Source organism: Columba livia, chromosome 2 (assembly GCF_036013475.1).
Source record: "Columba livia isolate bColLiv1 breed racing homer chromosome 2, bColLiv1.pat.W.v2, whole genome shotgun sequence".
NCBI lineage: Eukaryota > Metazoa > Chordata > Aves > Columbiformes > Columbidae > Columba > Columba livia.
In genome coordinates this window covers 9,202,051-9,213,385 of record NC_088603.1, presented here as the reverse complement: position 1 = coordinate 9,213,385, position 11,335 = coordinate 9,202,051, and the positions used below count along the sequence as shown (strand labels likewise).

The 11,335-nt window shown below is 46.7% G+C and overlaps 1 protein-coding gene across 1 annotated transcript; it reads right to left on the bottom strand.

The window, feature by feature from the left end:
- Window positions 1-997: 997 nt before the first annotated feature.
- HTR5A (5-hydroxytryptamine receptor 5A) lies at window positions 998-7,988 on the bottom strand. Its single transcript, XM_021285573.2, has 2 exons — window positions 5,680-7,988; window positions 998-4,733 (listed from the first exon to the last, which is right to left on the bottom strand). The coding sequence occupies exons 1-2, from the start codon at window positions 6,412-6,414 to the stop codon at window positions 4,401-4,403; spliced, it is 1,068 nt and encodes a 355-aa protein (XP_021141248.2). The 5' UTR covers window positions 6,415-7,988; the 3' UTR covers window positions 998-4,400.
- Window positions 7,989-11,335: the final 3,347 nt, after the last annotated feature.

Sequence of the window (11,335 nt, the reverse complement as noted above, 5' to 3'; positions counted from 1 at the left end):
ATTCATTGAGTCCTCTATCAGCTGTTCCACATTTTTGCCAAGGATCAATTTCAAGCTGTAAATCAGTAACCGTATTAGCCTTATAAATACTTCAGTCTCCCAATTTGCCCTTTTAAAATACTGACACAACTTCAGCTCTCTTCCAGTCTCCTGCAACTTCCTCAGCACTTCACTGTTACTGAAAATAGGAGTGATTTAAAGGGCTCTTTGGTCACCTCTTAAATTTGACGAATATGCTGGAAATTCTGTGATGTTTAGTCGGGGCTCTATCGCACTGGGGATGCAGATTTTGCCATGGATGTTTAACCCCACTTTTCCCAGATTAATGATGCCCATATCATGTTTACCATGACTTTGCTGGTGTCCCAGTTTGCTGCTGTGCCAATGGAGGTAAAATAAGGGATCCAAAAGTAAAACGGCAACAAGCCCTCACGAACAAATCAGCTCAAATCACTACATTGCAAAAATCACTCTGACACTTTGTCAGTTGTCACCGCAGCAATCACTGGAACTAATAGTCATTAATTACCTTTGTCAGGTGAAATTTCCTTAACTGCCTGCAGCTTACAGGAAACTCCCACTTTTGGCTGCCACTGCCAGTTTAAAGACCATGTCTATCAGCCGTGATTTTTAGGACAAGCCCAGGTGAATGAATGGGGGTGAAGCCCACCTCTGTCCCACCTCTGGCTGTACAGGATGGCGTCACCTGCAGCGAGAAGAAAGGTCAGAGGGACGGGGGTGGAGGAGACAGGTGGTCAGCCAACCTGTCATGTAATCCAAGGGCATTCTTTTGTGACCTTTTCTTCTCCCTAAAAAATAAACACGGCAGCAGGCTGCCTGGAGAGCTGCTGCTCCTTGAACCTTGACAGTACGTACTCAGCGTTGCGAGGAGACATTCAGTAGACAGCATTCAGCACGTGCCATCGCTGCCCCGGCTATCGAGCTCCCATACAGATGTTCACCGAACTGTCAGAGCATCAAGAGGAAAATAAATTAATTGTAAGTGGAAGAAGGGTTAGTTAAATCTTTTCTGGAAGTATTATGTAGGCATTAAATTGCATGGGAAACTCAATAATAATGGGTAATGATGTTCTTCTGAGGAATTAAGCATAAGCCAAATTTATAACGCTGTTCAGCATTCAAACCAGAGTGTTCCACCTTCCTACTACATGATAAACATTTATTAATTAATCCTTACAAAGCCTCAGTGAGGCAGATCTCTTCACACCACTGGCTCTCTTTTATAAATGGGAACAAGAAGGTACAAGACACATCCTTTGAAGCTGGGGCTGTGTAACTCTTCAAATCTGATTTGTGTCCCTGGGAGCCCACTCAGCATCTGTGTTTGAATACTGAGAGGTTTGTAAAAAGCCTCAGAGCCAGGATCAGAAGTCAAATTTCTTTGTGCCCCTTCAGTGTGCCTGGACCATTGCAACATGTTTCAATATGATTCTTCAGCGCAATCTCCAGAATACTGATGTTTTTCCTGCGTGGTCATATTACATTGTCAGAATGGCATTTAGAAGAAAAGCCAGTGGTCTAAAGTCTTAAGTAAGAGCTGTAGGAATTGGCCCATAACATAACTGTTAATTATGTCGAGATTCAAGGAACAAAACTTATAAAAAATGGGAAGCTGTTATTTGCAGATCAGTCTGCATTGTATGAGATGTGTGTTGTCAAATAAGCATGGATGTAATTTACACCAGGATGGTGGACTATCCATGACTACAGACAAATTAGAATTATGCAGTATTGTTTTAAATTCCTCTCCTATCTCCCTATTACCGTTTAAGGCACAACATGGACAAATGCAGGGTGTAATGAAAGGGAGCTTCATCCCAGCAAAGAGCTGCAGCAAAAGTGGGGATCTTCCCCTTCGATTTCAGTTTATTTTTTGTCTGCTTACACAGGAGACTAATCTGCGTTTGCAGTTGATTCCACAGCCTGTGCAAGGATCCCACACAACACAGGTAGGGAATCTGCAATATTTATCAAAGAGAAAATAAAAACGGGGATGGATACAACTGGGACTGAAATGGGGTTGTGTAGACATGATTTTATGTGCTAAAACGGTGAACTGAAGTCCAACTTCTTGGTTAATTCACACTTCGGTGTTTAAAAAGCTGCTGTGGTGGCCTAACAAGTAGTCTCCCTCTTTCAGGCACCACCAAGCTTAGCTGAAGATCTGTTTTGGGCAAGGAAGCACTTTTTTCCAATTCATTTCGGCAAAACAACCCTTGAGGCAGCAAAAGGAGTAAGTTCCCAAAAAGAAAAACACTGCACTGGTGACAGACTGTCCAGAGAAAGCAAAGCAACCTTTATATCCTCAGTGAAAAAAAGTGGCTCTAGAGTTTATTACAATTTTTGATACACCAGAGGTGTCACTAATAATACTTTAAAATATGTAGCAAAGACAGAAAATGCGCTTCACTAGGTGTAGAGAGATTGGTCCATGGTTAGCACAGATCAGAGACTCTTTCAGGGGAGTTAGAAGATTGCTCCCATCCCACTCATCTTCTCCTTTAATTAGTTAACATTAAAACTATGCTTTTACAAGACAGGACATGCTAGATAAAATTCCGATTCGCTTGAGCTCACTGAGAATTTGTCTGTTTCTTTCAATGAGGGCAAGATTTTACCTGATCTTTCTAAGAGACTTTTATAAAATAGTGCTGAAAAAGATCTCGAAGGATGTCCTATTTCTCCTCTTGCTGCAAGGTGGGATTAGCTACATCTATGTCAGTCCTGATGGATGTTTGTCTAACTGGTCCTGAAAGAGCTTCAGCACTTCATAGCACCTCAAGCTCTGCTTCCATTTTCACCTGTCCTGAGATATGAAAAGAAAAGGGACCTTTTTTACCAACTCTACCAGGATTTTTGACTGGTTTAAAGGACCAGTGACAATTTTAACATCTGATGTCCTGTGATCTGCTAAGGATAGGAACTAATTCTACCCACCCCCAGGTACCTTTCCCATTATTTATTGACATTTTTCCCTTTTATCTCTTCTTCTTGAGATATCTGACATGAATTCATGTTGTTCTGATTCCAATCTTGTCTTTTCCTCCACCATTTCAGTTCTGGTCTGATTTCAGTGGCTGCCCCATAAGAGCTGACAGTTAAAACTAATGCTCTTCCTTATCTGAAGGGCTGTCAGTCTTCCAGCAGAGGAGCATAAAGTGCATAATTTTAATGCTAGGAGTGAAATGCCAACTACTATGATTAAGTTGGCAACATGGAAAGACAGGAAGGCAAGAGAGGACTAATGACCAGGCAGGACTGGAGCTTTAGGGGGGAGGGAGCGAAGAAGGGGTAGGCAAAAGAAGAAATATTGAAGTCTGGTCCTTGCAAGAGAGGACATCTATAGTTTGGTCATGCTTTCAAAATGAAACATTACTTGTCATTAACTGCCCTTTGCCTGGAATCCAGTGCTCACAAAAACAAAGTGGAGTCTTTCTTTTGGTTTCAAGAAGACCTGAATCATGCTCAGAAATGGTAGAACACAGACCCTCGTTGACAGGCCAACTGAAACGTGCTCCTTGCATCCTGTGCAACTACAGGAAACCTGCCTCACAGCTGCTCCAAATACATTTATGGTTTAGAATGGGAAACACAGACACAAAGATTAACATTTACAGCTGGTATTTCTGAAAGTAAAGGTCTGAGGCAGATGCTCACATGTGGCAGCCGGAGAACAAGAAAGGTGGGGCTTCCATGCATCCTCTCTCATTCCAGGGTACACCATGCATTAAGCTTTCACAATAAATATGTTTTTAAAATAATTGCTACACAGAATCCAATAGCAAATTTGTTATTGATAGAGCATGTGAGAAAAGGTTTTGTACTTGCAGTCTGCTCTTAACCCTTACTGTTCTGCAAATACAAACACTTAATCTCTATCAGTGAAAGACAAGACAAACAGCGTTTTCAACCAAGCCATAAAATATCTAGTTTCATATATAATCACACAACCCCCTGACATTAAAGGGTCCCAGCTTTGCACATGGGACAAAGCTGATTAATGCTGTGAGAGACTGGCAGTGGCCAAACCAGAGTTTCAGATATGACCCATTGCCAGAAGACTCCTCTGCACTGTTACTGCCACCAAACAGAACGTCACTAGGACAGCGGGAGAAAGGCAGTGCGGCACTGGAGGAACAACCTTCTGCTGCTGGCCAGAGAAACCCTTCCATGCTGTTTGCAGGAGAAATAGCGACTGACTTAGAGGCTGGGGTGGAGAGTCTGAGTAGGAACCAGGACTGTTGCTGGGACATACAACACATGGGGATGTGTCTTTAGCATCACTTCAGTATTTGTGGCTTTAAACTTCCTCAAGAGTTTGGTAGGATTCATCGAGAGTTGAAATCAGCTTCCTGGGGCAGCAGGAAAGCTTTTTCTGTTCAGTGCTGTCTAAAGAATAGGTTCCTGAAGGCATTGTTGTAGTTTTTATTGAAAGCAGTGTAGATGAGTGGATTAAAAAAGGAATTTGAATAGCCTAGCCATAGAAAAATACTCTTCCAAATGGGTGGGATGTCACATGAGCAGAGGGGGTTGATGAGCTCTGTGATGAAGAAAGGGATCCAGCAGAGCACGAAGACCCCGATAAGGATGCCGACCATGAGGGCAGCTTTCTTTTCCTTCTGCTCTCTCCACGTGTCTCCATCCGTTTGGAACGTAACAGTGGCGTGACGGACAGTGAAGACCATCTGTGGCTGCTGGGCAGCTTCTTTTACCTGCCGAACACAAACACAAATGGCACCATATGTGCCTCAGTCAGCTGATCTCACACAGCAGGGGCACAACCAAACCACGTAAGTGATGGCCAGAGCTCATGGGGAAACACGGGCCATCTACGTCACGCTCTAATGGAGGAGAAAGTGGTTGTATGACCCTCTCCTGGGTAACAGGGATTATTTTTAAAGTGAAGCTACAAACTAAAGAGAGTAGAGATATATGGGCACAGGGAATTGCTCACACAGCATTGCAATGACATTATTTCTCCATTTACAATCAGATCAGTAGAACGGCCACACACCCACATGCCGTGCACAAAAGCATCCTTGCTTTCTCTGAACTGACTGAGTTTGAGAGTCCTTGGTAGGAAAGGCAAGAAAATGAGCACACATTTCCACCCTCCCCGCCAAGAAGTCTTTTCAGTGCACAGTCACCGTGCCTGGGATGAACTGACACGATGCAGCCACAACTAGAAAAGATTTACAAGAACACTCTGCACGTGTGTCTTCTGTGTGGGTAAAACCACAACCAAAGGCACAGCTGCTTGCCAGGTTATGGTCCACAGCAGAGGTGGGATCCCAACCATTCACACCCCCACAAGGGAGAAACAGTGACCCCTTACTCACGCTTACAAGCACTGATTCAGCATTCCACGGGGGGACATCTGTGAGTCACCACACGCCCACCTGGAGCTCAGGCTCGCAACCTGGCCCAAAGTTGCTGTAGCTACACCTTGTGTGCTCACAGCTTGGGACTCAGAAGGGAGTCAAAAGAGTGGGCTTGCAAGCTTTGCTGTCAGCTTTCCCTTGACAGCCTCAAGGATTCACAGGGCTTTGGCGTGATGCTGCTTGCTCGCATGCTTTAGCTCTAAGTTTCCCTCACTGCTGCAAGGGCTTGGCTGTGACCTGCAGTTGAGTAGAGTGAAATACAACTGAGTTGACCTACCTCCAGGGCTTCTGGTGTAATGGGGGTGATGGAGTTGCTCTTCCGAGATCCAATGCGAAACTTGGCGGCCTTGTAGATCTTCCAATATACAAAGAGCACCACGCAGAGGGGCAGATAGAAGGCGCCAAAGGTGGAGAAGATGGTGTAGGAAGGCTCCTGGCTGACTTGACACTCCTCACTGTCCTCTGAGTAAGTCTCTCCCCAGCCAAAGAGCAGTGGGGCCAAAGAGATGAAGGCAGAGAGTGCCCAGGTAAGAGCGATCATGATGTTGGAAATGCGGCGCCTGGTGCGGAGTGTGTACTCCAGGTGGCGGGTGATGGACCAGTAGCGGTCTAGGGCAATGGCCGTGACATTCCAGATGCTGGCGGTGCAGCACAGCACGTCGAAGGAGATCCACACCTGGCACAGCAACCGGCCCAGCTGCCACCGCCGCCCAGACAGCTCATGCACCAAGCTGAGGGGCATGACAAGGGCTGCCACCATCACGTCGGAGATGGCCATAGAGGCCACCAGGTTGTGGGGAACCCGGTGGAAAGTGCGCACCCGGAGGATGGTGGCCAAGACCAGCCCGTTCCAGAGGAACGTGGCCACCACCAGCATGGCCAACAGGGTGAGGACCAGCACGCTGAAGACAGAGAGATGCACCCGGCCACCATCCAGGCTGGTGGACCCACTCTGGTTGCTGGCGTCCAGCATCGTATCAGCGAAGCAGCTAAGGTTGAGCGGACGCTCCATGCCGGGGGCTCCGGAGGCTCCTCCGGGGTGCTCGGCGCTGCGCACTCCCGCACCGCGGGGGCAGCACCTCCCTACCGCGGGCGCGGAGAGTCCCCGGCCGCCCCGAGCGGCGCCGGACACGGTGGCTCCGCGCTGCCCGCCGGGGTCTTCATCCCCGGGAGGAAGAGACCTGCGTCAGCCGCCGGCTGACGGCAGCCCCCGGCCCGCCCCGGCGGCGGGAGGCGGCGGCTCCGCGGGGTGCGCGGCTGCGGGGCGGCGCGGAGCGGGGCGGCGCTGGGCTGCGGCCGCGGCGGCGGAACCCTCGCGGAGGAGCGGCGGCCCCTGCGGAGGAGTCGGCGCTGGCGGGGCTTGGGGCGGGCAGGTGAGTGTGTGCGTCCCCCCCTCTTCGTCGTGCGCGGGTGCGGAGCGAGCAGCCTCTCGGCGGGGAGCGGCTGGCGAGTTCGTGCTTAGTCATTTCAGCCCGCGGATCGTCCCTCGGAACCTGCGCCGGGCGGAGCGGGGCGAAGGCAGAGCCCGCACCCCGCGGGGTGCAGCCCCCGGCTTTGTCTGCGCCGCTTCTGCGCGGGGCGGCTTCTCCCCCGTGGGGCATATTCCGTGTCAGACGCAGAAAGTTAGCATCCCTGTGAAATCGTACCTGGGCTCCTCTGAAAATGTGGTAGTGAGATGCCACGGGAATTTTGCATCTCACATACATGTTACAGTCAGTGTCCAGCAAACCCGCTAGTAATCCTCGTTATTCCGTGTGGGGGGATGTGGCAGGGGATTATTTCTTTGAGAACTTCTGCTCCGACATTTCATAACTTGTTAGCAATTGGCAGGCCTTTTGTTAGAAATAATCTATTACTCGGCTGTGGTTATTAATTGATAAGTTAATAACATTTCATTAAGCATTAAGGAAATATTTGAGCATTTCACCCGTTTTTTGTGATGCTGCTTGAGATGAGAAGTGGGATTCTGGGCCTGACAGGAGAAGGCAGAACTTAAACCCACAGAGCTGCTTACCCTGCACACTGGCTCCTTGCGGGGATGCCAGCCAGCTCCAGCCTGCGAGCCTCAGGCAGCGTTCGGGCAGGGCTGTGCTGGTGCTGGGCTTCTCTGGGTGCCTCCGGGATAACGGGACCAAAGAGCTTTTGGGTCAGAGCTGACACATGATGTGAGAAGCCAGCAGGTGCTAACACGGGGCTCATAGTCTGCATCCCCAGCAGGGAGAAGGGAGGAAGGGCATCAGTGTTAAGAATCGGTGACAATGACACTTGCCGGTGAACTGCACCTTCAGGCTGTTGGGGGAGAAAACACGAATGAAAGAGATCTTTAGGGGGTACCTGATGCATGCTGTACTTGTGTTATACAGAGGATAAAACCAAGTGGGTGCTTTCTCCTGTCTCCTCTGAATCTCTCTGGACTTTTAAATGAAACCCAGCAAAGTTACAACAGCGAGGGCTAAGGAAATGAGATATTTTTCTAGTGCTGCTACTTGTTTCTCCATGCTACCAAGTGAAACACAAGGCAGCATATCCAAAACTCACTCAGGACCTTGCTTTGGTGGGATGGGAATTTCCCCACATGGACTCATGCCCTGCTGTGACGTTTGTCCTCAGAGCCAGAGGACAGGATCTGGCCTATTGTAGTTATCAGAACAGATGTAGCCTTAGAGACTGTAACATAATTTTGGAAGTATACTGCCATCTTTTTGGGGGAGAGATGATTATTTTATCTTTTATAGACATGAATACTGACAATTTTGGAACGGGTAGGTTTTTTACTTACAACTCAAAGGACAAATGGGCTTTGCAGGCTTTCATGAAGACTCCTGATTTAAAATTCCTGGTTTGCAAGGTGCCAAACATCCTTGACTGTCATTCAATTGATCAAAACACTTAGCAGCTGCTCGGACTGAGAGCTTTTTGGTGCGTGGGCCCTTCCCAGAGAAGACTATGAAGCCCAGAATTAACAGAATCAACCTCAAATTACGGAATATGTGCTCCTGAAATGATGTTATTATTTTTTGCTTCAGGAATAAATAGACAAAAATTACATTTACAGGGAAATGGAAATAAAATGCATTAAATCTGAAGAAGTAAAATTAGATTATGCTCTAATGAAAAATTATGACTATTTGAATTATCTTGCTGGACTTTTAAAAATACATATTAGTAAATTCAGGCGTTGCATGTATCAGTTGAGTACTAATTGGAAATAGAAAATATAGACAAATGCATATATATATGCAGTATATATGGAAATGCGAACGTCTGCACCTGGGATGGAAGCACCCTATACAGCAGTACAGGCTGGGGACTCACTGGGTAAACAGCATTTTGCAGAAGAGGACCTGGATGGCCTCTTGGGCAAGAAGTTTCAGTCTGCAATGTGCCATTGACAGCAACAGTGGCCAGCAGCATCCTGGCCTTTATGAGCAAGAGATGTAACTATTCCCCTCTGTCCAAAAAAACATGGAATTTTATGCCCAGTTTGGGGTTCCTCATTACAAGACACTGACACACTGGGGGAAGTCCAGTGGATGATGAGCAAGCAGATTAGCATATTATGTATAAAGAGGAGAAATGAGTTTACCCATCTTAGAAAGAGAAGGTTAAGGGGAAAATCTTACTGCTGCCTCTAGCTACCTCAGGGGAGGGTGTAGAGAGTGTTGAGGCAAACTCTTCTTAGAGATGCACAGCAATAGGACAAGATGCAGTGAATGCAAGTCACAACATCAGGTATTCCAATTAGAAATTAGGAAATAAATATTCACCTGGAGAGTGGGCAAACACTGAAATGTGTCCAAAGACGCTGTGGAATCTCCATCCTTGGTGATGTTCAAAATTCAACTGGATGGCAGTGTGAGTGATCTGATCTAACTTTGAAGTTGGTCCATCTTTAACGGGGGTTGGAATAGGTGATGTCCAGAGATCACATCCAACCTGGGTCATTCCACAGTTCTGATTCTGCAATCTTTAAGCACGTTGGCTGAATGTTGTTATTTTAAAGGTCAACATGCTGTTTACTTTACACAGATTAGTAAGCACATTGATTTCCTCAGAACTGTTGATTATTTCTAAAGTGAGTGGAAGGCTGGGATCTGTAGTGAGTGGATAATGTTTGTGGAATGATCACATCTATGAAAGTCTCTGAGGAAAGGATCTACATTACAAAGTCAGGATAATCTCACGTCCTCATTGATGGACCCAGAGGAACTAAAAGTGACAGGACTTCCCTAGATTTTGCATGGTTCCCTCCAGTAGAGACATTAAATGCTGCTTGCTACTAAATACCTTTTACTGGAGGTACCTTCCAATTCAAAGTATGTAGCTGGTGGTTGGAGTTAGGAGGTAATTCCCAACATAACCAGTGCACATCCAAGTAGCATCTGCTCTTGGGGATCGAGTGAATGGACTTTACTGTGAATCCACTTGCAGGTCTTTTGAACCCCTGCTCTTCTAACTGGCAGAAAAGGGAGAGGAGATGGCTCAGAGGTGCTTTTGCTGAGCATACTTAATGAATACATGAGAATTTCAGTCTACAGGGTAGGTGGAGCTGCTAGGTTAAACAAGGATTAAAGGAACATGTGCCCACTGCATATATATACCAACACTGAAAGCTCTGCTCAGTTGCCAGCCAGACTGCTCAGTAAGTCTGCATCATGTTGAGGCAGTTGCTAAAACTCAGGTAATCTTTACTTAATTTTCATTTAACATTCATCAACTCCAGCTCACATGTTTTACATCCAGACATGCTTTTTTGAACACACTTGCACAACACCTGCTCCTCTTCTATAACAACAAGGTGTTGAAATACATACAGTTAAAATGCACAGATTGTGCAATTGTTCTCACACCCTCAGAGCCCTTCTGAGTCTTACTCTAGTCTTTCCAAAAACGAGGCCTTCACAGATGGGCAATATCAGCACTGTGATAGACTCCCATGATGCCTCACCTCTGTCTTCAGTGTCCTGTGCTGTTCAGACTGTAGTTGTGGGACAGGAAAGGGGGAATGCTGAACCAGAGCTCTTCGTGGACACACACCAGCTTTTATGAAGCTTTCATCTCTTTGTCTAATTCATTCCATAAAACCTATTTCAGGTCTGGGGTGGCAGCCCTAACTGGGAGGAAGACCGAGTGATACCCTCTCTCTCCAATGGTCCATGAGTTCATAGAACTATAGAATGGTTTGTGTTGGAAGGGATCTTAAAGATCATCAGGTTCCAACCCTGTTGCCATGGGCAGGGACACCTTCCACCAGACCATGTTGCTCAAAGCCTCATCCAGCCTGGCCTTGAACATTTCCAGGGATGGGACATCCACAGCTTCTCTGAGCAGCCTGTTCCAGTGCCTCACCACCCTCATGGGGAAAAATTTATTCCTTATATCTAATCTAAATCTACCCTCTTTCAGTTCAAAGCCATCACCCCTTGCCCTATCACTACATGCCCTTGTAAAAAGTCCCTCTCCAGCTTTCTTGTAGGTCTCCTTTAGGTATTGCAAGGCTGCTCTAAAGTGTTAACTGGAGCCTTCCACAGGCTGAACAACCCCAGTTCTCTCAGCCTGTACCCATAGGGGAGATGCTCCTCTCCTAAGTTAGACCACTTATTTGGAGCATAGGCAAACAATGTTCAAAGCATACCAGTTCAGGCTACATGCTTGAATCATGATACCTCCTATCCCATGTAAGCATTTTAATTGCCATGTGGCTGCCTGTTCTGGATAGCTATCTCTCCGGTTTCTTATGTTGAAGCTTTTTAATAATCACGTATTTAATGGAGCATGGACTTACCTGAGGTTTTCTAACATCCCAGCCAAGTGCCACAGCAACGGAAAGATGGAGTCAGCCTTTGTTTCCCAGTAACAAGTAATTACTTATTGCAAAGTGGAGCAATTCCTACTGACTGCGAAGCAGAGATTAATCCTGCTGTGTGTTAGCA

What these genes read in the sequence shown, in the direction of transcription:
- HTR5A (XM_021285573.2), bottom strand. Translation starts at nt 6,414, where the DNA reads ATGGAGCGTCCGCTCAACCTTAGCTGCTTCGCTGATACGATGCTGGAC. An exon ending in TTACACCAGAAGCCCTGGAG is followed by an intron (nt 4,734 to 5,679) that starts GTAGGTCAACTC and finishes TGTGTTCGGCAG; the next exon opens with GTAAAAGAAGCTGCCCAGCA.